Source organism: Gekko japonicus, unplaced genomic scaffold (assembly GCF_001447785.1).
Source record: "Gekko japonicus isolate JY-2015 unplaced genomic scaffold, Gekko_japonicus_V1.1 scaffold1084, whole genome shotgun sequence".
Taxonomy (NCBI): Eukaryota; Metazoa; Chordata; class Lepidosauria; order Squamata; family Gekkonidae; genus Gekko; species Gekko japonicus.
Window position 1 is genome coordinate 231,864 of NW_015170308.1, and position 26,670 is coordinate 258,533.

Below are 26,670 nucleotides of genomic sequence, written 5' to 3' on the forward strand. Positions count from 1 at the left end.
AGATTTCAGCACTATGCAGCAGAAACGTGGAGTGCCATTTGCTAGCATGGTGCCGCAGCCTGATCAATTGTAAATAAGTTAACAATGTGGTTGAGGGGGCCCCCATCTCCCGAGGTACTGCCCACTTTGGGAACCACTGCTCTACATGGACTGAAACTAGGCTCAAGCAGTTTGACTACACTTATATGCCTCGACAGGCATTATAAAACTGCACCACTGGAATTCTCTACTGAATTAAGTCATGTAATTAGCATCAAGTGATTATGGATTTTTTAAACAACAGCCAAGTAAAAATGCTGACACAGTCACTTCCCTTCACGTACAGAAGTTCAAATAAACAAGTCCTGCTTTGGTACTTAAAAATATTGTGCCTTAATAAAGCAAATGAGATAGTGCTACTTCTTAATAAATTAATTGTTGAATAACTGACAGAATATATGATCCATATTGATTAAGTACTCTTGAACTGATGCATTTATTGATTTTTACTAATAAAACAGGGTTGCACGTACCTGTAACTGTTGTTTATCAAGTGGACTTCTGTGCAGGCACACACGGGACCACGCTTGCACAAGCCCACTGCAGAGATCTAAGACACTGAGCTGCAGACTGGATGGTCTATAGTTTAGCAGTTTGACCTAGTGCCACGTGCCGGAGTGACCCCCCATCTCTGACCCCAGCTCCTGCCAACCTAGCAGTTCGAAAGCAAGAAAGTGCAAATATATAAATAGGTACCACTTCGGTGGGAAGGTAACAGTGTTCCGTGCGCCTTGGCATTTAGTCATGCCGGCAACATGATCACGGAAATGTCTTCAGGCAGCGTTGGCTCTTTGGATTGGAAACAGAGATGAGCACTGCCCCCTAGAGTCGGATTCAACTAGCTTTTGAGCAAGGGAAACTTTTACCTTTTTAGAAAGTTCAGAGTGCTCAGCCCCCGTCCCCTCCTGGGTCGGTGTAGTGGTTTGTGCATGGTTTGGTGTAGTGATTTGATATAGTGGTTAAGTGGGTGGACTCTAATCTGGGAGAACCAGGTTTGATTCCCCACTCCTCCACTTGCAGCTGCTGGATGACCTTGGACAAGCCATAATTCTGTCCAAGGTGTCCTTCAAAGAGCAGTTGTCTCAGAGCTCTCTCAGCCCCGCCTACCTCACAGGGTGTCTGTTGTGGGGAGGGGAAGGGAAATGAGTTTGTAAGCCGCTCTGAGACTCAGAGTGAAGGGGAGGGTATAAATCCAATCTCTTCTTCTTCTCTCTTTCCTACCCAGCCAACACGTGGTGGAGCAGAACAAGGGCTCCTTCCCTCAGTCCCTTCTTGCTGCTGTGGAAGGATCCCACAGCGGGCGAGGAGGGAGGAATGTGTGCCTGCACAGAGGTCCACTCGATGAACAACAGCACAGGTAAGTACAACCCTGTTTTCACCTTTGTGGCTTCTGTGCAGTCCCACATGGAAGGATAACAAGGTTGCTTACTAGCAGGAGGTGGCCTTGGGAACCTCAGCAAAATAAGGACTGAAGAACCACTTTCCCCACAGCTGCTTACCATCTGGAATCAATACCGACTGCATAATGCTTGATGAAAGTCGATGGGGAAGACCAGATGGCTGCCTTGCAGATGCTGTCCAAGGGGATGTTGCTGAGGAAGGCTATGGATGAAAACTGAGACCTGGCCGAGTGAGCTCTGAGATGGAGTGGGCAATCGACAGAGACAGAGTATGCCAATCGGATGACCTTGACAACCCAACATGAGATGGTTTGGGGGGAGGATGCCTGGCCCTTCAGGGGGCCAGCAAAACAGAGTGGCAGATTGTCCTCTTTCCACAAGGATGCAGTACGGTCTAACTAAAAGAGCAGTGTCCTACAAACATCTAAGTGTGCAGGGTTCATTCTTTGTCCAAAGTGGAAGAAAGAAAGAACACTGGTAGAACTATGTCCTGGGAGACGGGGAAGATAGACAAAACCTTGGGGAGGAAGTCTAAACTAGGGCAGAGAACTACCTTATGTTGGCGAAACCTGGTAAAGGGCAGGGCAGACTGTAAGGCCTTGAGTTCTCCCACCATTCTGGTGGAAGTAATTGCCAGAAACAATGCTGCTTTATGAGAAAGGAAAGACAGGTCACATATGTTGAGGGGCTCAAAGGGCTTAAACATTAGCGTGGAGAGCACCAATGAAAGACTCCACTGGGGAACTGGAGGGGGTGTCGGTGGGTATAAGTTTAATAGCCCCTTGGGGGATTTTTTGGACATTGGGGCTGAAAAAAACAGAGAAGCCCACCACAGGGTCATAGAAGGCTGAAATGGCTGACAAATGGACCTTGACAGAGGTAGCAGCCAGGCCGCTATATATCAGGTGTGTAACAAATATTTGAAAATATTATTTAGTGGGCCTGACTCAGGGGGGAGGCCACAGGCAGCAGCCCAGGAGGAAACCTTGAATATTTTGCAGTGTAAGATGTCCTTGTTTAAGGATACCTAGATAGGATGATAGGAATATTACTGTATTCTATGCGATCTGAAGAGAAACCAGAGTATACTGTATTCTATTGGAGTTCTAACTGTGTGTGTTAGCCAAATTGCCTTATTTCTTAATAAAGAGTGGGGAATGAAAATATTAAATGGCAATAGGCTTAATTAAGGGAGTGATAACCTGTGTATAAAAAGGTAAAGGTAAAGGTTTCCCTTGCTCGAAAGCCAGTCGAATCTGACTCTAGGGTTGCGGTTCTCATCTCCGTTTCCAAGCCGAAGAGCCAGCGCTGTCCAAAGACATTTCTGTGGTCATGTTGCCAGCATGACTAGACGCCAAGGCGCATGGAACACTGTTACCTTCCCACCAAAGTAGTGCCTATTTATCTACTTGCAATTTCTTGCTTTCAAACTGCTAGGTTGGCAGGAGCTGGGACCAGAGATGGGAGCTCACTCCATCATACAGCACTCAGGTCTCGAACTGCTGAACTACAGACCTTCCGGTCTGCAGTTCAGCATCTTAACCACTTGAGCCACCTGTGTATACCAGAGTCCAATTTATCCAGATCCCCAGAAATAGACAGGGAGACTAGATCTTAAATAAAATGGTTTCTTTACTGAATAATTTCACACACATATACAATAAAACAATCATACACTCAAACAATACAGAGCTAGGAATTTAGATAGAGAGGTACAGAGACTGTCACATTAGCAGGAAAATAACAATGAGGGGTAACATTTTACCAGTCTGACATGACAAGTTGATTCTGCAGTGGAAAATGGGAAAAATACTAGGGAAAGGTTCATGTGTTGGCCAGCAGCACACGTGGAAACTCTAGACAGCGCTAGAACTAGAGTCAGCAAGGTAGGATGGGGTCAGATAGGTAGAAGGCAAGAGTGAGAACAATGGGCAGATGCTCTCCTTATATACCCTAGAAGTGGCTTGGGGTATGTGCCACCAAGTCACATGGTCCCCAGGAAGCTGCTAGAAGTTGCCGGTTAGGTGCAGAGACTGGATATCATGATACAGGAGTGGTCCAGTATGGAGCAGGTCTGCTACCAGAAGGAGAGAAACATAATGGCCTCAGAACAAGGACCACAGTGTCAGAAACCATACCCTTTTGCAGCTGGACCTGTCCTCTCAAAGTTTGGCAAAGAGCTTCCCTAGCAAGGGGATTGGTGGAAAGGAATAGAACAGGGTTCCTTGCCATGTCAACTGGAAAGCATCTCCAGGAATGAGTATCTGTCCATGACAATGAGCAAAATTTGGGGCACTTGGCATTTGAAAAGGAGGCAAACAGGTCCACCTGGGGATGTCTGCAGTGGTAAAAAATGGAAAGTAGTTAGTTGACCTTGAGAGACCATGTGAGTCGACGTATTGCTTCTGATGAGGGTGTCCACTGTCCCATTTGCCACTCTGGTGATGTACCAAAGACAATAGGGAACCCTTAGAGTAAAAGTATAGCCACAAACAACACCCACCAAGGGAAGACCATCTATAATTCACAACTATGTTCAAAACTATATATTACATTTATAATTCTATTTGCCATCTATAATTTACCATCTATAATTCACAACTATGTTCAAAACTATATATTACATTTATTGAAATACAAAAAAGGGTTAATGGTCACAACCCAATAGAGTGTATAGACACTGATCCAACGGAATGCTCAGAACAATTAAACATAGTCTACAAAAAGAACACATTCAAAACCAACAGTAGGTTCTTCTGTAATTCCATGCATAGATAGTGTCCATAGACCTCCAAACAGAAAGTAACTGCAGCAGAAGACTCCCACTATGGAAAGAATAACAGCCGGATGCCTCTCCCAGGTATAAATCAAGTGTTTCAATGATCTTCAACAGCAGCTGGTAAAATGGAAACTGATTTCCAAAATAACATAAGCACAGCTCAAAAGCTTCAATGTCTATACACTCTATTGGGTGGTGACACAGACAGCCTCTACAGAGATGGTATATTGATAGACCAGTGCCAAAGAAGGGAAGCTTCCAAACAAAGGGAGAGGGAGTGAGTACCTGCTTGTTTATGCAGAACTCTGTCCAGGTGTTGTCTGTGGCTATTAGTACCTGTTTGCCAGAGACTAAGGCTGTAAAAGAAACCGAAGCATATCTGACTGCCCTGAGTTCCAGAATAGAGTTCCAGAATACTGATATGCATTCCCCATTCAGAAAGGGACCAATGTCCACCGGCCCTGTGGGTGCCACAGCGAGCCCCCCCAACCCAAAAAATCTATAAAAACCTGCATGTCATGGGAGAGTATCCCAAACAGGGAGTCAGTTAGTAAATTCTCCCGACAACCACCACCCCAGGGAGCAAACTATGGCTCTAGGAATGGAGAACTACCACCAGGAAGGGTCTGACTATACATTGGTGGATCTAAGAAACCAATTTTGAAGGGGTCTCATGAATAATCAGGCAAAGGGGACTATAGCAGTAGTGGAGGCCATGAGCCCTAGAAGCCTCTCTATAGACTTAATAGAGTGAAATCTATTGGAGGCAAACCTCTGAACTATAGCTTGTATGGAGGCTGCCCTACTCAACCGGAAAAAGGCCGTGCCACTGTCAGCATCTAGGAGGGCCCCAGTGAATAAGATGGACTGATTTGAGTATAAAATGGATTTATCCCAATTGATCTGGAGACAGCTAGAGAAATGCAGACAACTAATGGATCTGGGGAGAGTGTGGAAAAAAGACAATCATCCGGGTATGGTAGACAATGCAGCCCCTTAAGCACAGGTGAGCAACTACCACTAACATGAACTTTGTAAACACTCTGGGTGGCCAAACCAAAAGAGAGGGCAGAATACTGGCAGTGCATCCGGCCACACTGGAAATAAAGGAACTGTCTAAATCTGGAGTGTACGGTGATATGGAAGTAGGCATCTTTAAGGTGAATAATGGCAAACCAGTTATGGCAGAGAACCATACCTATGACCTCCTCTAACATGGTCATGTGAAATTCAGGAAGACAAGAAACTTATTAAGGGCCCTCAGGTACAAAATCGGATATTTACCACTGTCTTCCTTATCAATTAAGAAGTAACAAGAATAAAAACTAGAGTTGGTTTCATGCAATGGAACAGTCTCAGTGGCCCCTTTATTAAAAAGTAGGAGCACCTCCTGCTGTGACCCTGAGGGATGTATGGATGGGGAGGAAACAGGGAGACAACCAACTGGTGGAACACGGAACTAAAGGAAATATTCTTGCTGAATGATGCTAAGAAACCAAGTGTCAGAAGTAACTGACTCCCAAATGGGGAGATAATGAAATAAACAGGGTACAACAGGTAAAGGCTGGGATAGTCAAGATGGAGGCTTATCCTTGCCATAAGCGTCATAATATGAAACAGGGCCCTGCTTAGAACTGGGATGACCCTGATGCTTCTTGCCCTGCGGGCATGGAGGCAAAGTGTGTAAGGAAGATTCAGAGAAGGAGGGCTGGTACCAATACGATTGTAAGGACTTTGAATGAGTGGAGTGTCTCTGAAAGTAGTAAGGGGTTTCTTGGGGGGGTATTTTTATGTGTGTGTGTGTGTGTGTGTGTGTGCACCTGGAAGTCATGGCAACCTCTGGTGACTGACTCCTACTGGGGGGCCTGGAGGGTATTCAGAGAGGTGGCTGAGTAAAGCCTGCCCCCCCCTCCCGCCTCTGGTATTTCAAGGAGGTCTCCCATCCAGAGTCGACCCTGGTTAGCTTCCAAAATTTGATGAGATAGGTCTTGCCTGGGCTAGCCAAGTCACAGCAAAAGTAGCAAGGTTTGTGGGTCTGGGCAGCTGGACTAATGATGCCAAGGGACTGTGCAGTGATCTTATTCTTTGTGGGTCTGGGCGGGTGGACTGGTGATGCCAAGGGACTGTGCAGTGATCTTATTCTTTCTCATGTGGTCTAGGACATCATCTGTCTGGGAGCTGAACAGATTCCTTCCCTCAAAAGGGAGATCCTCAATTCTTGCTTTAGTATCGTTGGGAAGAGCAGTGCAATGGAGCCAGGAATGGGGCCCTAGGACTATGTTGGAAATGATGAATCTACCACAGGAGTCAGTGATGTGCCTTCCAAGCTTGAGGCCTTCTGCCTGTAGTACCTTGGCCACAGGCTTGTGCTCTTTCAGGAGTGAATCAATGAATGTAGCCATTTGTTCCCACAGGAACATTTGATAGTATCCCGTAATGGCATTAAAGTTTGCCATGTGTAGAGTCAGGGCTCACGATCTAGAGATCTTAAGGCTGAGGCCATCAATTTTCATCCTTCCTGGTCAAACGGTGAGGAATGAGCTTCAGAGCGTTGCTTGGCTGGGATGACCTCTGTGGCGATGCAGCTGGGCAAAAAGGAAACTGCAGTCTTCCTCTAAGACCTTGTACATGTGGTCAATTTTCATGGCAGCAGAGGAAACTGATGCTGGCTTGGTCCAAATGGATTTGGATATATCCAGTAGTCCATGTAGCATCAGGAAAGCAATTGGCCCCACATTGGGTGGGTAAAGGATCTTTAAAATGGGGTTCCAAGCAGATGACCTTGATGTTGAGAGAGACTTGGCCATTCAAATCAGTTATTCAGAGTAAAGACAGAGGTCCTCCATTGGGGAGACAGGCAACAGATCCGCAGTACACTCATCCAGTGATGGTTCCAAGGAAGCAGCGGAGCCACCCAGAGACAGAGGCTTCTCTTTGTCCAATTCCGAAGGGCTTGGGTCTACAGCAAACTTAGCCAACGGGGGAGCACAGCATGGCCGTGAGCGCAGTTCCAGAGGGGGTGGCAGTTGTTGTTCCCACTGCATGAGTCAGTACATGGGTGGAGCATACTGGAACCATTGCGGAGATAGAGGTCCCAAATACTATGGGCTCGAGGAGCTCCCTGAAGGTTTGTGGTGTTGTTTAGTCAGGGGGCTTCAAGCTTCTGAGGGAGACTGAGGGGCAAACTCAATGAAAGGGATGGTGATTGTCTGTGATTTGGAGAGAGGGTCTGGGGTCTCCAGGTGGGGGACGGATCCTTCGCTAGATGGGTGGAGGAGGGCTGTGAACTCTTGTGTTTCAACTTCGCTTTTTTTCTTTTGCGGCAGTGGTTCTGAAGCACTATGCACAACCAAGGATTACTTTGGAGCCCATACTGGGCCTGGTTCCAATACCGATCCTGACAGTACTGATCCCAAAGGAGGGGGTACAGACCGAACAGTCTGGTTCTGACTCCTTGGACAGGGTCTGATCTTTGCCCAGAGCAAAGGGCAGCTTTCAACCTGAAAGCTCAGTCCATACAAGCTTTTGGGGTAAACTTCTTGCAAATACAGCAAACCAAGACATTGTGGGCTTCGCCCAAGCATTGGAGGCAGCAGTCATGGTTGTTTGACTGGGTCATTTTTAGGCCACATTCAATGCATTTTTAAAAATAGAGCCATAGCTCTAAGTCCTCCAATCCCTCTTTATACAAAAAATGAAGTAGGATGAAAAAGTGAAGAGAGAAAAGTGAATAATCAGAGAAAATCACCAAGGAAAACTGTGCAATGATCAGAAGAGAACAAAGACGTCCTATCTCCATGGTGGCAAAGAAAGGACTAAGGAAAGGAGTGCTTGGTCTGCACCGTCATGTGTTGGCTGGATGGGAAAGAGCTGGCCCACAAGGGGAGGGGGGCTGAGCACTCCAAACTTTCTAGAGAACTTTAAAAGAGACCTCCTTGCCTGCACAGAAACCACGAAGATGAGCCTTTAGATATTCTCTTTCGGCCTTAGCAGCAGCCAAAGAAGATATCAGTGACCATGATCAAAATTGGGCTTTAACTGTTAGTAAACAACTTACTAGAAATGAATAATAACAAACACAGTATAAAAGTGATATTTGATTTTTTTTCTGCACAGACTTCTTTAAGGTACTGTTTCATTAATAGTAGTTCAGTCCATGCATGTACGCACAGATGTGCTTCTGCAAAAGGACAAAGTAAAACTTCGATTAAATACTTTAAAATCATTTGAAGCGTTGAATGTTTTTGATAGAACTTTAATTTCCATGTGACCATGGCCATCTCTATGTAAGAAGGAACAATATTATAAATAATTATTATAAATAATATACTTGTTCATTTTTGCTGATCTGTAAACTTCAGAAACTATTGTTTGTAGCTACAGCAATCTAAAACTTTATATTTTATACAAAATGTTTTAGTTGTGTCACTTCAGCTTGCTATAAGATCTGTTTACTGTAGCATTCATTCTGATATTAAGCAAACAGAGCTTCTGAGTACATTTTTAGACAGCTACTTATGAGAATTCTATACAGATAGCAGCAAAAAAACCTGCATAGTGTTTTGTGCATAGTCTTAATAAATGCATATATTTTAACTGACATTACAAATTGTAGTGAGTTCATTAGTTATCATATCATCTATACTTTTATCAAAGATCTCATTGAAAAAGGAAGCATATATTATTCATAGTATTTTAATATAATTTTGATATTTATGGAGAAATGGTTGAACACGCCTAAGTGTTTGCCCCGAACTGAAAATGTAGAAGTCAGCTAGTTAGTGCACAAGTTAATGTTCAGTATAATGACTTTCCTTGATTTTATTGCCTGCAGCAATATTTTTGAAAAGCTGAAAGATAATCAATACTTGCTCATATTTCAAGAATTGCATGACAGCAGTGGTATACATCACTGTCAAGCATTTCTACACTTCCAAAAAAACCAACTCTTTACAACTCTTTTCAATTTTATATAAAATTATTTTCTAATAAAATTAGATCAAAATAACAGTCCAAATTGATTCAATTCTATTTGAAAACATTAAAGAGACTGAACCAGTCACTACTTTTAAAGCTAACGTGCATTTGCTCACGATTCCGCTCTTTACTCTGACAGTGAAATATCTTTATTTTTAGAATTGATTTAACTATCAAGGGTCAAGACTATAATCTTTGGTTTTCAAGCTTACTGATATTTGTTGTTAGGAGCAAATTTTCAAGTATGTAAGATTCTACATATACTGCTATGACCTTATCCAGATACTGAAAGATTTTGTGGATCAATCATCACTATGAGTAGATCTGCTTAAAGGAAAGGTAGAGGTAAAGGTTTCCCTTGCTCAAAAGCCCTTCTCTGTTTCCAAGCCAAAGAGCCAGAGCTGTCTGAAGACATTTCCGTGGCCATGTGGCTGGCATGACTAAACACTGAGGTGCACGGAACACTGTTACTTTCCCACCGAAGTCGTACCTATTTATCTACTTGCAATTTCTTGCTTTCAAACTGCTAGGTTGGCAGGAGCTGTGGCCAGAGACGAGAGCTAACTCCGTCACACGGCACTAGGATCTCGAACTGCCGAACTACAGACCTTCCGGTTTGCAGCTCAGCATAACCTAGGATGACACTATTAAGCCACTTATACAGATACATACAACACTGCTCTATTTGTCAACATTATGTAATGTTTTTAGTTATGAATTGCCAAACAGCAATCCTATTATTATCCTTGTGATAGCTTACAAATAAACAAATATAACAATGGAGTGATAGTATGGAAACTGTCACAAGATTGTGAAATGTTAGATAGTCCAGGGCTGCTTTCATAGTTACCCAGAATGTGCAATATAGAACTTTTTATGAGTCTGAACTATGTACTGCAACCAAAATTCATTTATAGCAATACAGAGAAGGATCTGCAAGATATTACAGCAGGAAAAAATCAAATGCATATTATAGGATGGGGGAGACTTGTCTTGACAGTAGTATGTGCAAAAAGGATCTAGGGGTCTTAGTAGACCATACACTGAACATGAGTCAGCAGTGTGATGCAGTAGCTAAAAAGGCAAATGCGATTTTGGGCTGTAACAACAGAAGTATAGTGTCCAGATCATGTGAAGTGATAGTATCGCTTTACTCTGCTCTGGTTAGACCTCACCTAGAGTATTGTGTTCAGTTTGGGGCACCACCATTTAGGAAGGATATAGGCAAGCTGGAACATGTCCAGAGGAGGGCAAAGAAGATGGTGAGGGGTCTGAAGACCAAGTCCTATGAGGAAAGGTTGAAGGAGTTGGGTATGTTTGGCCTGGGGAGGAGACAACTGAGAGGTGATATGATAACCATCTTCAAGTACTTGAAGGGCTGTCATCTAGAGGATGATGTGGAATTGTTTTCTGTTACACCAGAATGTTGGACCAGAACCAATAGGCTGAAATTGAATCAAAAGTGTTTTTGGGTAAACATTAGCAAGAACTTCCTGACAGTTAGAGCAGTTCCTCCGTGGATCAGGCTTCCTCGGGAGGTGATGAGCTCTTCTTCTTTGGAGGTTTTTAAACAGAGGCTAGATGGCCATCTGACAGCAATGCTGATTCTGTGAACTTAGGCAGTTCATGAGAGGGAGGGCAGGAAGGGTTGCATCAGTGCTTAGTTCTTGTGGCCTTTTATTACATGTCCAGGGAAATGTTGATCACCACTTTGGGGTCAGGAAGCAATTTTTCTCCAGGCCAGTTTGGCTGGGGATCCTGAAGGTTTTTTGTCATCTTCTGGGCATGGAACAGGGGTCACTGGGTGTGGGGGGAGCATAATTTGTGAATTTCCTGCATTGTGCAGGGGGTTGAACTAGATGACCCTGGAGGTCCATTCCAATGCTATGATTCTATGAAATAGGGAGAAACATTTTTCCAACTGTTTCTCTCCTTCCTTTGCCACAATGTCTTGGGGTGAATTCATTTCAAAGGGTGGGTCAAGTAGGAAGGCTTTTCATCTCTGTCTTATATTTTTAATCTAAAACTCAGCTAACCACTATTAGAATGAAAAGACAATAGCACATCTTCCCCATAGCATTAGAATTTCAGGAACTGCGGGAGACGAATGATAAAAAGTATGTTCTGCCCAGCAGTGTTCCCTCTAAGCTGAATTAGTGTGAGCTAGCTCTGTTTTTTAGCCTCTGGCTCACACATTTTTGTCTTACCTCAGGAAGGATGGCTCCAGAGCAAACTAATTTATGTAGTAGCCAAATTGCTTACTCACAACTTTAATGCCAGTAGCTCACAAAGTAGAATTTTTGCTCACAAGACTCCAAAGCTTAGAGGGAGCATTGCTGCCCAGCCCTAGTCTCCTATATATATGCTTAGTCACCTGGGACTGAATTTGGAAATACTGTAGATATTCCAAGGCTATATGAAAACATGAAAATACCCAAGCACAGTTATCAGGCAACTAATGATCAACTTGCAGCACAAAAAAACTGAATTTCCATGGGATGATCTGCTACCATATCCCTCAAGCTATAGCCATAACTGGATTTCCTCCAAGAGCAGAATATATCAAATAAATTATCTCATTCATAAAAATCTACAACATACATGCATATAACAGCTGAGCCAAACAAATACAGCATTAAATGCAGGCTTCGCATGCTTTACTGTATACTTTGTTAAAAGCAAATGTACTTTTTATGTTTCTTGCTGTTCCCCATTAATGGTACACTGGAGAATGTTAGCTAATACCATGCAAGCACATGAAAATGTAAGCATTAACTATTAGGTTTTGCATTCTTTGTTCAAGAGGTTTTAAAAAAGAAATTAAAAGTTCACTGCAGGGGAGACCAGCTTTGAATTGCATAATTAAACTACTGTTTACTTGTATTTGGTCATGATCTTAAAATTGTTTTCATTTTTTCCCATATGCATATCAAAGCTTTATTCAAAACATCTGGGATTTTTATGATGATGGATGCTGGCAATGTGAGAGTCCAAAATGTATGAAGTGTTCATTGCTTGAGTAAATAAAAATCTGTTTGTTTATGTCCCTTTCATTCCCTAAGGGATGTGAAAACATTAGATTTTTTTTAAAAAAATAAAATACTATTTCTGTCCTGTGTGATCTAAACAAACACTTCATGTGTGCAATAAACATCTGTGCTCATGAGCTGAACAACTGTTGGCAATGTTCTTGTTTTTAAGCTATAGAGAAGTGGTATCTCAATGATAAATGACTGTGAAAGGAGAATAAGGGTACAAAAGCCATTTTGGTTCAGAAGCTTCCTTCAGGACCAACCTTAGGGGGGAAATTATTGGTTGGACACACTCATGTCACAGTCTTTCAAACTATTTATCCCCAAGAACAGCAGAAGAAATACTCCTCAGACAGATCCAAGAATGAAGAATATCTATATTATTTTTAAACTGACAGTGCAAAATACTAGTTCCTAGGTATTTTAGTTCATTACTGATTTATAACCCATACTGAATAATACTTCTCTCTTTCAGGCCATGGTTGGTACGTCTGTCCTTGCTCATAGATGAACCCTTAATTTAAACAGATGAATAGGTCACCTAACAGAGATGCAAGTCCAGAGCCAGACACTGCAACAAATCCAGATGCGAACTCTAGAGCTAACATTACATAGTAGTTACAGTAACGAACTAGGACTCAAATTCAAATTTACACTCACCAGTGAAGCTCATTGGGATACCTTGGGCCAGCCTAACCTGCCTCACAAGACTGCTGTGTAGATAAAATACCCAATACTATGAGTTCTTTGTAGGAAGGTCAGGATTAAAATGTTGGAAATATAAAACTCTACCTCTATCCATTCAAGCAAAGTTATTATAGGAGCAAGCATCATTGGCTATACCATTCATTTTTTCCAATGTAATATACACTATCACATGCCAACAACATCTTTGGGCAGTCTGCATAGGTCAGACAAGTCAGTCTCTAAGCAAAATATACAAATTGCATATAGAAAATGGCAACAGTCAGAAACTGGGCATGAACATTTCAGTTTCAGGACACTTGGCTACAGGCCTGGAAACAACAATAATTTAACAAAAGCACTTCATTAGTCTGTAATCTAGATAAAGGTCTTCACATTGCTTATCCTGTATACTTGAGATTCGTGTAGAAATATCACAGATGGTACACCTTGCATATCATTGCCACAGTTCACAGTTCTATCTATTATTTATTTATTCGACTTTTAGCCACTGCTCACCAAAAGGGTCTCGTAGCAACTTACAACATTAAAACTATATGCATAAGTGAAAAACAACATAAAAGCAGATAATATAAAATATTAACATTAAAATGTTAAACTAATAAAATATGTGGATAGCATCATACCACTAACAAAAACAACCCAAACATGTGGTTTACACTCCAAAGGCCAACCTAAACTATCACCCTTGCATGCCCTGCAGAAACTAAGCAAGCCCGGCAGAGCACAGGTGTCATCAGAGTGTATTTCACAGGACAGGAGCCATAACTGAGAAGACCCTTCCCCTGGTGACAGCTAACTGAGACATCTTGGGTCCGAGCACCTGCAAGAGGCTCCTAGAGAAAGACTGAAGGGAGCGTGGGGGATTGTATCTATCTCCGTGTGTGTGTGTATACACACAGACACATGAACTGAGAAGAAATTATGCATCTGATGAACATGGCACTAGTTGACAAAAACGAGGGTTACCAGATGTCCTCTTTTTAGAGGACATGTCCTCTTTTTTGTATGTCCATCCTCTTTTGGGCTCTTTTTAAAAGACATGAAAATGTCCTCTTTTGGGTTGGAAGGTTAGGAATATTCCTAGTTAGTAGCAATTATCACAGTTTAAATAGTTGGGGTATTTAAAATGAGATTTGTCTTAGTGATCACTTGTTTGAAGTAGCCAGTTGGGAAATCTGTCCTCATTTTTGCTCTTTTTTGCTCTTCAAAATATGGTAACCCTACAAAACCTTATGTTAGAAGGTACCGAAAAATTCTCCTCCCCCTCTGTTTTCACACAATCCCCCTCTTTTTACACACATGTGAAGTGAGAACAAAACTATGCATCTGGTGAACTAGGCACTAGGTACCAAAAAATTCTCCTCCCCCTCTTTACTCCCAAAATGTGTGACATTTCCACAATATGGACATGAACTTTTCAAATTCTTCCAATGATAAACTGTATACTAGAACAGAAATTAGACACTATTACTCACCAGTTTTAACCTCTGCAAAGGTATCCTGCTTGTGTCTATTGGTGTTCTTTCTGTGACATTACCAAATCTGACTTCTGGGATAGCAATTGCACACATGACATGAGCCCACCTGCAAAAAGCAGCAACACAGACAAAGGAAAGAAATGCAAGCATTAATGAATTTGAAGCAAAAGAAACCCATCATCATATGATCATCTTCCCAATGCACTTCTTAGGCCACATCAACACTGACAAAAATAGTATTATGTTTCAGTGATTGAAATAAGATCTTTTTTCTGACATTAGTCACCGGAAAAGTAACCGCAGGGGGTTTGCCTCACATTCAGTTTGCTGGATCATAATGACGTCAGCAGAGAAATCTGCTTTTATTGTCCAGTTTGATCTGAAACTTAACCAAACAGCCCATTTACTCCTATCCCCATCTTCACATCACCCTACCTAACAGCAGCAAGGAATAATTACTGGCTCATCTCAGTTTCCCCCACAGCCCTACTAGGTTTACATCCAAAACCCAGAGAAGAACAGAAGGATTTTATTTGCAGAAGTAATACTGTACTTTGCTATTGACTCAGATAATATTTTTTTTAATCTTTCAACTGAGACATAAAAACTTAAAACATTGTGTTGTATTAAATTCTGCCACACTAGATGGCTTTTGTAACAATTCTATGCATATATTTTTTCAAACGGATAACAAATTATATCAAAAGGGTGCCATGGGCGGGGACTAAAGATGGATTACAAAATATAAAAAGCAATTCAATCAGACAGCATGAGAAATTCAAAAAAGAATGCAGTGGGAAGGATGAGATGGTTGGACAGTGTCATCGATGCAACGAACATGAAACTGAGCAAACTTCAGAGGGCAGCGGAAGACAGGAGAGCCTGGCGGGATCTAGTCCATGGGGTCGCGAAGAGTCGGACTCGACTGTGCGACTGAACAACAACAACAACAACAATGAGCTTTCATAAGTGATTGTTCACTTCTTCAGATAAGGTGCTCCTGGACTCTTACTCTTTTCTACCGCTACAGAAAGACTAACATGGCTATCCATCTACATCTATCTCCATTGAATTAGAATTACAGAACTGGAAAACAATGCAAATAAAAAACTGTCTAAGAAAGGGGCGTCAAATTCATTTATGAGGGCCGGATCTGACATGAATGGGACTTTGTCGGGCCAGGCCATGTGTGTCATAGAATGTCATGCCAGGTAGCGAAGATATTAACTTTATAAAAGACACCGACAAACACAAAGGGTTGTTTTTTTTAACCTAAAATACAAACATGCTTAAATCAGTCACACTCTTGCCACATTTTGTTTATTTAACAGTCTTTGATAACTGACACCTCCCAAACCTCCCCCTCCCACCCTTAAAAATGCCTACCTAAAATAGAAAGACGGGGGGGGGGGTTAGTGGGATTTGACAATGCAACTTTTAAAATAAAACATCAAGAAAAAGAACAAGGATCACAGCAGAAACTAAAAATAAAAACTGAAAATATAAAATTTTCTGAGCCTAGAAAATCGTGAAATGGCTCGGCATTGCAAGCTCCCCTCCCAGGTCTACTCAGAGTGGCAGTGGCTCTCCAGTGTAATGTCCCCCTTTAGCTGTAGGTTCCCAGGTTAGAGTACTCACCCGTTCTCAGGTCCATTCACAGAGACAAGCTGGCTCAAAACATCAGCCCTTTATTTGTAAGGAGACAAATTCAGCTGGCAAACAAACAATGGAAACTGAAACTACTTGAGCTCCACTTCATTGAAATACATTGCAGCTCAAAAAAAGTTGCAAAGAAAATGCAGAATGGATTTTCTTTTAAGGTCTCTGGGCCCAGATAAACTACTCTGGGACTGGAATGACAGTCACCAGAGTGGAATTCTATTCCCAGAACACAGCTGCTACACCCAGAGGCCATCATTCCACTCGGGGGGCTGTCATTCCAGTCCCAGAGTAGTTTATCTGGGCCCAGAGACCTTAAAAGAAAATCCATTCTGCATTTTCTTTGCAACCTTTTTTTGTGGTTTAGCCCAGAAGGGCTTCCTGCTGGAGAAGAAACTAGTGAAGACAACGCCCAGGCCAGCTGGGAAGCTCAGCAGCCCCGATCTCCCTTGGAAGGGTAAGGACAGGGAAGGGGAGCGGTGGACAACTTGTGATTCCCTCACTTTGAATGTATTCCACCTGCCATGTACAGCAGCCCTTGAAAGGACTTGTAAAGCTGTATTGCTTGACACTGGAAAAGGATAGGCTGTCAACCACCCTCTGGGCCCATAACACACTGTGAGAAAGCTGTATCCATTTTGACGTGTTACACATTGTGCAAGCCTTCCCCAGAACCTGCCAGGAACAATTCAAGGTGCTGGCTTTGCCTCATACCTCAGGGACCACCCTGCTGTTGAATGTGCCTGCCCTCTCATTGAGCTCATCATGTGTACCGATAATGGCACACATAATCATTCTTGCTAGCCACCACAAATTTTTGCAACTCCCAATCCCACAAATTGTGTCTGACTCCACCACACACACACCAGATCTGCAGGCTCTTCAAAGACAGTTGAACACATTTTAGAAGGTCCCATTACACTAGCTGTGGATTATTGTTATTCACTTTTCAGTTCTTGTTTTCACAATTCTACAACTGTATTTATATTGTACAAAGTGTAAGACCCCTACTGTACATCTCAAACTGGAAAGAAAGCTTAGTGGTTACCTAAGGAAATCATATACAGCCCAGTCACATCCACACTAAGTTTGTCTGACCAGAACAAGTTGTGCATCCAGTGGACCTAAACATCTTCCAGCCACTGTAGGCTAGGGTTGCCAAACCCCCTGGTTTGCCAGAGGTCCCCTGTTTTTTGGGGGGGGTTCTACCCGCCCCCAACACCCACAGCCACCCCTCTCCCTTCTCTCTTGAGAGAGAGGAGTGGCTGCCTTTAAGTGCATGAAGCCCAGTTTCCTCCCAAGCCTGATCTCCGCTTGAGATCAGGCTTGCAGGGAAATGCCAGCTCATGAACTTAAAAGGGAAACAACAGCTCTTTGCTCTTAAAGGGGAAACGCCAGCTCCATGCACTTAAAAGGGAAACGCCAGCTCCTTTAAGTGCAGGGAACTGGCGTTTCTGGAGATCGGGCGCGCAGGCAGGCGGCGGACGTCCCCAACGTGACGTCATCACATCGGGGATGCCCCGCCCCCTCCAGGAACGCCCCCAAAGTCCCCCGCTGGGGGCAGAAGATGGACTTGGCAACCCTACTGTAGGCCCATTCTGCATCTAGCATTTGCTCCGCTGTTTTACCAAACCCACGTTGGAACAGAAATTCCACTCTACATTGCATGCCATGTTCACTTTCTTTGATTGTTGGATTTTATTGAACCCTCCTCACTGCATACCGGTTTCACTTCCTTTGATCTCTCAGTTTTATGATACTGTCTGCATAGATTTATGGCCGTTTTATAGCTGTTCAGGGGTGACTCTGCAGTCAGTATGGCGTTGGCCCGGAGTATTTGAATGTGGTTTTGAGCCACATCTTTTTCTGTTCCAGTGTGGAACAGGACAACGGAGCGAATGCTAGATGCAGAATGGGCCTGAGTTTTAAGAAGGGCTTGTAAAAGAAATCCGTCATGTAAATTGGAGGAAGGTTACTGTTTGAAGTATACCAATACAAATCTCCCTTGGTGTGTGACTCTACTAACACAGCACTTTGCAAGCAATCTTAGATTTATAAGTACACAGTAGTTTTTAAACTATTTGGCAAAAAAAAAATCTACCCCAATATAGATGAAATAATTTGATTAGGTTCCATAGGGCCACATACAGAACATTCTGTATATGCAAGAGCTTCCCCACATAATAATAAGTAGAATATTATCCGTAGGATAACAGAAACTATTGTTCCCTTGAAGGAACTATTGTAGGAACTATTGTTCCCTTGAAATCCACTCCTAACAATCTGGGAGCCTACCAGCACAAACTTCAATATGGCATGAAGGGATGCAACCAGAATTAAAACTGCTATTCCACTCCTAGGCATGAGCCCAAAGTTTCCTGTTTGTGCACAGAAGAGTGGGATTCCGGCCACTGGTGATAATAAAACCTGTAAAATACTTATTCAAGGGTCCTTTTTTAAAAAGTGTATTTTACATTAATCTGCAAACATAACTTGTATTCAGATACAAAAATTTTCAGAAATCCCGATATTTTTCGAGTCCAGTAGGCCCAAGAAGAAAAATACTGGTTTAAAAAAAAAAAAAGCCAGCACAAAGCTGGGCCAGCAGGGAACAATCTGCTCCCCATGTGCACAGGAGATCCTAGCTGGGCTCACTTCTCCTGCAGCCCGGTTTACAAGCCCCAGGAGCCGCTGGGAGCAATGTGCTCTGTTGTTGTTCAGTTGCACAGTCGAGTCCGACTCTTCGCGACCCCGTGGACCAGATCCCATGTGCAGCACTGGAGATCCTGGCTGGCTCGCTTTTACTGCAGCCCAGTTTAAAGGGTCTGCAGTAGAAGCCTGACAAACAGCTGAGTTGCTCCTGCCTTTCTGCTGTTTTCAGACTGGTAATTCCTAGATATAGCTGGGATTTTTTCAGGATTTTATTTTTTTTCTGTTTCCCAAGAAAACCCAGCTACATTTGACATGCTGAAAGCCACCCGAGAAATACCAGTAAGGTATTTTTGGTAAATGTTTGGCTTGGGTAGATCCGAATGTATACCCCTATAGCAAACATATGATGAACTGCCCAGGGATAGCATTTTTTTACAGCACTGAAATTTATAATCCTTGTGTTTTGAAGATGCAGCAGAGCCTACTCCAGCCTGGTGACCACAGTGACCTCAATTGGAACCCTAATTACTGCACCTGATACAGCCTCCCGTCATCTTCCTCGGGTGTGTAGGCAGAAGCTGTGGATCCTATGTATTAAGATCTGCAACTTAGCCTCTACAGGAGGTTGTGACTCTGTGTAAGGTCAGATCTATGGTTATCTAGAACAAGAATTTTTGTGGCCATTCTGTGTCTTTGAAAATCCATCCTCTTGGAAAAGTTCCAACTAACCTTTATGTCACATGAAGACATTTTGAGTCTATTTGGGATTCAGCTTAATTTTTTTAAGCTTTAAAGATTTACGTTGTGAGCCCTGGGGTAGTTTGCAAATATTTATGGTTTCCTTTGATTATTAGTTGTTTGTTTTATATGTGCTGTTCTGTAAAGAACCCATTATTACTCATCTTAACCCCTTACTTAACTTGAAACGATAGCAAATGCTTTCTTGCAGGAAAACAGAATTTACATGTTTTCTAGTTAAACAGGAATTATGGACTGCTGGGGAAAGCTACTGCTTCACTATTTAATTTGTGAATCAAAATATAAAATAGCAAACTATAGTCTTGCGGAAGCCTAATGTTGTTCCCTATATGGCTGTAGCATTTCTCTGCTAACAAAAACCACTCACTTTCCCCCCTTCATGCCTGTATGTTCTAGAGAGAATCTGCACTGAAAAGATTTTTATTTTCAAACATGCCCTTTGTGGTATCTCAGCAGTAGACAAAGAAAAGTGTTACATTCTATTTCACTGACATTTTCTTGATCTGTTTTGAAATCTGCTTACTTCTGCCAGCACTATGTTTAGATACACCTGTTGTTTAATTAACATTTAGCAAAAAAAGTTATCTGAAAAGGAGTTATTCTAACTATTTTCAAATACTGTTGAATGTATAAAAATCCATCTTTGTAACAAAAGTAAATTTGAGAATTTAAAAAAGGTCAGGGAAATTAAGTGATCCACCTCTACTCAAGTAGGTGGTAAAAAACAAAGTGAAAGGAAGAAATACATTCTGCCTTTAATTGCCTGAAATATAGTATGGAGGTTCCCATGGACCATCCCAATGGAGTGGAAAGCAAAAGCTACTGACAGAAATATGTTTCCTATGAAAAACAGTAGGAACAAACAAAGAATAAAATAAAGAATCTGAACATGGGTAATAATTAAAATAAAGAAGATGAATACAATTATTACAGAATGAAACAAACTCAAGAACGTTTTAGTGCATACCCCTAGAGAATGCCTTACGCCAGGCATGTCAAACATACAGCCCGCAGGCTGGACCCGGCCCATCCAGGGCAACTGGTGCAAGGCAGGGAAGGTAGGAGGCTGCTGGGGGGTGAGTGGGCTGGGCACATGCTACAGTTGCCTTGTTCCAGTTAATGGCAATCTCCCGCCAATAGGTCTCTTTACTATGTAATAAAAAGACACACTATACTTTTTATCTCCATAGTGTCTATGGAGACTACGTTGCCGCCTTAAAAATGAGCACATGTGGCCTGCCTCCACTGTTGGTGCGCTGGAGGAGGAGAAGGTGGATGGTAGGTTGGCTGTTTGGTTAGTTGGTTGGTTCCTCCTCACCCAACTCAACCCTGCAGAGTCTGCCCAGTGCCCAGTCTTGTGAGTGCACCTCCCTCTCAGTCCTTTCTCACTAACAAGCCAGCAACTCCCACTTGTCTGGGCGCACTTCCTCTTCAGTGCTCCCAGCACCTGCAGCCACTGACAAGCACCTCTTCTGTAGGGGAGAGCCGGGAGCTGCCCTTGGCTGACTGGGGGCCAGGTGCAGTTTCTTTATACTCCTGGTGCCCACAGCCACTGACAAGCACCTCTTCCACGGGTGCCTCTCTCCACCTCCCTTTCTCTCTCTGCTAAGCCTGGGCGAGTGCCCAGCACTGCTCTTGGCTGGCTGTGGGAAGATGCTCTTCTGCACTGAGCTGGCCACCTTGTGCTCACCTCTGTTGATAAACACCTCTTTGTGAGTGCCTCTTTCCCTCTCACTTTCTTCCTCCAGGCACGGGGAAGATGGCTTAAGATGACTTCCAGGCACAGCTCTTGGCTGGGCAGGGCCAAGCTGCTCTTTGGTGGTGGCTGACTTAACTGGACAAGTGTTGTCTGAATTTCTCCTGGGAACCACTGCTCTTACCCCCTTCAAACCCTGCCTCTTTCAGCTCTGGTCTAGATGAGCCTGCCTCATTGCCCAGGAAGAGGAGGCAATGCCCCAGAGGGGGTGCACACTGCCTTTCCCTGGCACCTGCATTCTCCTGTGTGATTGTTTTAAAAAGCCCACCCAAAAGTGTGCACCCTGCGAACATGCATCTAACACCTAGCACAGCACATATTACACCAGGACTTTGGATCACATACCATCTAGCATCTTTCCTTTTTTGTTTCTTTTTGGTTACATCTAGCCTTAAGAATTCTGGAGAACTCTGGAGAACTCAAAAGCTTGCCCTCTGTTATGTGACACTTGGCTGGTCCTAATAATCTATATATCTAATAACCAAGTTGCCCCCTCCGTGCGGATATCTAAATCTGCACATCGGTGGCAGAGAGATTTTCCTGCACACTTGGGGCAGTCCCCAGGAGTGCAGAAAAATCTGAAAAGTTTTAAAAATTTTATGGGGGGTATTTAAATCCCCCCCAAAGTAAGAGCATTCCCTGCGCATGTGCAGAGAACGCTCTGGGAACTCTGCGGCAGGCCTCGTGGCTGGGAGGCGTTCAGGCCTCGCCACCGGGGTCCAGGGGGGAGAAGGCTTACCTGTGGAGCTGCTTCTGCAGGACACGACCCCTTAGGAATACTCCCCCCCCACGAGTATCACAGGTCCTGCTTCTTGTAGATATTTTAGAGCTGTTCTGGGCCTTCATGTGGCTGTAATCCAACTTTGCCAGAAAATGGTATGTGTGGAATAAACCCTTTGCCTTTTTCTAGGAGGAAGAGTCATAAATGGGGGGGGGGGTAATGACTGCAGTGCTGTTGGGTGCCTTGCCCCCTCCCCTTCTTTCTCTGATGGGCAGAATCCAGGAAGTGCCTTTCCCTTGCACCTGCCAGCAGTGTACTCCCCTGAGCAGATGTTTTAAAAAGGCTCCAGATTTTGATGCAATAATTCAAATCAAAGAATGTTAAATAAAGTAAATACTGTAAGAGTTTCAATGTTTTAAGTATGTTTGCATTTCGAGTAAGAGATATTATTAATTGGGTTTGCCCGTGTCCTTTATAAAATTTATATCTCTGGTATTTGGCATAACATTTATATCAGAACCAGCCCATGTGACAAATGAATTGGACACCCCTGTTAAACCCACATGTTGAAATGTTTATTTTATTTTTATTTACTTTATTAATAATCAGGGTGCTTTTTTGGGGAAGAGAGGTGCTGGAAATCTCAAGAGGGAAATGAAGTTTTCAATCTGTATACTGAAAACTCATGAACTTTTAAACATTGTTAAAACAATTCTGTCAAAGAGGTTTCAGAACTCCATTTTGGCACGTTCCCCCAGAAAAAAAGCCTTGTTAATAGTCTACCTTTGTTACTGAGACTCAAGACAGGTTATAAAGTTATAATCAATCCAGTCAAATAGTGTGAGACATCAGATAAGCAAGGCAATACTACTAGGATTACAAAAATTACAAACAAAGCAATAAAGTATGACTTAAGTAAAAAATGCAGAACGTGGTATTACGAAAGTAGAAAACAATGCAGTAAGAACAAGCTAATATATATAACAAGCAGAAATGTGTTCAACCAATGCACATATATTCTTATGCAAGTCAAACCTGGCCCATATGATCTGTTAGCACCCTTTTGTGGCAAGACTGCATGAGTGAAGATTATTCATGCAGCCACGAGTCCATACACAAGGTTAACATGGTGAAGGCATCTGAGCTTTTGTGCCCCGTCATCTGGACATGCTAGGAGCACACTGTGAATCATCCACCAGTCAACGTAATTATTTTTGTTAATGCTGAGTTTTCACACGCACACACAAAGCCCATATACTTCCAGAATAACAGCATCAAAGTAATAGTACAAGGCTAGGGGTGGCAGCCTCCAGATGGGACCTGGGGATCCCCCAGAATTACAGCTCATCTCCAACTACAGAGATCAGCTCCCCTGGAGAAAATTGATGCTTTGAAGGGTGGGCTGTGGCATTGTACCACACTGAGGTTCTTGTCTTCCCCACTCTCAATTCCCAAATCTCCAAGAGTTTCTTAACCTGGATCTGGCAACCCTACCCCCCCCCATCCCCCCGGTGGTGGCTAGGGGGGACCTGGTAATCCTAAGTACAAAAGTGAATTTTTCTACAACAGGACAAGGGAAATAAACTTCAGCTTTATCCCTTGGTAATCTTAAAATATGCTGTACTTATAATTAGAAAACAAAATATTGGTCTGGTGAACAGCATTATATCAGCTACAGGGCTATTTTAGGAGTGTGTTATAAAAGGAAACCAAGTAGTTCAAGATCCAGAGCCATACTAAGCTGATTCAGATTGATTATTTTATTAATGGTATGCTTATTTCTAACAAAACGTTAGTAATACCATGTTAAGCACGATAATCACAAAATTCCAGAGCTAAAGAAAATATACTTGAATGTGAGATAACACTACAAGACTTGCCCATGCAAAAAATGACAAATGAGCTTTCATTTGCTTCTTTTATTCTGTCATCAGCAGAAGCTGAGTGTGGAATGTTTAAGCACCAGTAGAGGTAAGAAAACAAAACTTCCACTTTAGCTTATAAAATGTATTCACAAAGTAGCAGAAACCTAACAGTAACTTAATTGGAAACTACCTGTGCCTTTCAGTAAAAGAAGCAAGGCTCATATGGTAGTTCGTTTTTGCAAAGATAAAGGAATATTATAAAGTAAATTACATTCTGAAGCTGTCTTTCTGTAAGACTAACTGCAATTTGAAACACAACATGAAATTTGGTATCTGCATAAGAATATTTTAATGTAACACCAATGTTTTATGAAAGATTCCATAGGCATTTCTCAAATGCACTCAAATCCAGTTTTCTCTAACACACTGATCAAAGTTGTTCAAATTGAATTGACAGAAACATAAGTAAATAGGATGAATCAGGAACAAAGGCTCATCTTCTGCAAATACACTATGAACAGCTTCTGATCTGGAGTCTCAGATTAGGCAGGATATTTCGTTAGAATACCAATCCATCATATTTCCTCCAAGAGAGCTCTTGCCAAACTGATCTCCAGCAGGGTGATGAAATCTCCAATACGCAGTGTTCTGGGCTACCAACACTCATGCCAAGGCTAGTTTCTTTCGACTAGAATGGGAGTTCATGTAGGGTTGCCAACCTCCAGGTGGTGGCTGGAGACCTAGGATTTGAACTAATCTCCAGGTGACAGATCAGTTCCCCTGGAGAAAATGGCTGCTTTGGTAGATGGACTCTATGGCATTACACCCCATTGAAGCCCCTCCCCAAACCCCACTCTCCTCAGGCTCCCCCCCCCAAAAAAACCTTCAGGTATTTCTCAACCCAGAGCTGGAAACCCTAAATTCATGGCCTCCACAGCAACAGTAATATATCGAGTCCCTGACCAAAATGTGAGAAAATCTGTCCACATTAATATGGAAGTGGTAGGAGAAAGACTGCTGATTATGGACACTCTCCTTAACACAGAGATCCAGCATATTATTCAAGAGGCCCACAGAGAAGAAAAAAGATAGACTTCCAAATATTAGATGGTAATCCTTGTGGTGACCAAAACAGTTCCAGGAATGAAAAGCACCTGGTTTTTAGGGAGAGTCCAAAGAACAGGTATGTATTCCAAGATCAAAGCATTAGAAATAAGGTTCAGTGACAACAAAGTAAAACTAATCCTAATTCCCACATTTTATCAGAGTTGTATGACTTTAGCATGCCTCTCCAAAACACGAGCATTTTGCAACAAGCATTATCATTATCATCCCCAAGAAGTAATACTGAAGAGTGACAATGTAATTATAATGGGACATTGGGGGGGGGGGACAAACAAGAACACAGAATCTAAGAACCTTATATGAACTAAACAACATATTGCATTGGGTTTCTGAACTGAGGTAGTTAGTTCCAAATTCCACTGAATGCAGATGACATAAAAACTGATATTAGTTTGATTTCTTAATAAAAATAATGTGAGATTTACAAGTTTTTCAAAAGACAGAAGAACAGAAAGGAACGTTCTAAAGCCATACATGTTTAGAGCCAGATTTAGCAGCAAGGTCATACTTCAGCCAAATACACCACCTACCAGGCCTGGTCATACATTTGAATTCGGTTTGCAAGTCTTGAAATTCTCATTTTCTCCAATTAGTTACAATGAAGTCATGGCACTTTATAAATGTTTGTTACCAAAATCATCTGCAAAAATAGAATCCCAGATTTCATGCTGCTGGGAAAAGAAAATAGCGTTCCACTTACCTGTTCATTGAGTGGTCTTCTGTGCAGGCACATATGGGACTGCACAGTTGCAGGCCAGTTGCGGGAAGAGCTGCCAAGCTTTTTCTGAGATTTTTCTAGAGCCTAAGAGTTGTCCCCCTCCCCTCTGCTCACAGTGTATCCTTTTTCCCACCCAAAGGATCAGAGGTGGGGCAAACACTCTTCCCTCAGTTCTCGCTTCGCCACCTTGAGGAGGTTGAGACCATAGCATGTCAGCCCACAGCAAGGAAAGGAGGGAGGGATGTGTGCCTGCACAGAAGACCACTTTATGCTTCTGTGCAGTCCCACATGGGAGAATAGCAAGCTCACTTACCAAGGAGGTGGGTGTGGGCAGATTAGCAGAAGATAGGTTGTAGGCCCGCTTTCCCAACAGTTGCCTCATTTTGAGCATCCATATCCATAGAACAGTGACAAACAAATGTGGAAGATGTTGACCAAGTGGCTGCTTTTCAGACCTCGTCGAGGGACAGCTGGGATAGGGAAGCCACTGATGAGGCTTGTGCTGTAGTGGAATGGGCCTTCAGTTTGATGGGGCAAGGCAAACCCCACTTCACTATGTGCCGCTTTGATAGTGGCCACTACCCACTTAGACACTGACTGGGATGCTGCTGCTTTTACCTTATTTTGACCCTTAAAACAAAGAAAAAGCTTCCTATCTATCCTTCTGAAACTCCTCTGTTTGTTTTTATAAAAGGAGTGCCCGCCTGACATCCCATGTGTGTAGTGTTTGTTCAGCAATGGAGGTTGGGGATGGGGGAAAAAACTGGAAAGACTATATCCTGATTTATATGAAACCTACAGACCACTTTGGACAAAAAAATATAGACTGTGCCTTAATACTATCTTGTCTGCATGGAATTTGGTAAAAGGTGGGTCACATCATAATGTACTCAGCTCCCCCGCCCTACGTGCGGAATGACCACTACCAAGAAGGCAGTCTTGTAAGAAAGGAATGACATCAAACTTTGCCATGGGTTTGAAAGGTTTATACATCAACTTAGA

At 42.7% G+C, this 26,670-nt stretch overlaps 1 protein-coding gene across 1 annotated transcript in view; it reads right to left on the reverse strand.

The window, feature by feature from the left end:
• The window catches only part of KDM4C (lysine (K)-specific demethylase 4C), a 276,891-nt gene that overhangs the window by 79,436 nt on the left and 170,785 nt on the right, over positions 1–26,670 (reverse strand). Inside the window, exon 13 of the mRNA XM_015417984.1 lies at positions 14,411–14,519. Within this exon, the coding sequence (XP_015273470.1) occupies positions 14,411–14,519 (109 nt within the window). The remainder of the gene's footprint in view (positions 1–14,410; positions 14,520–26,670) is intronic.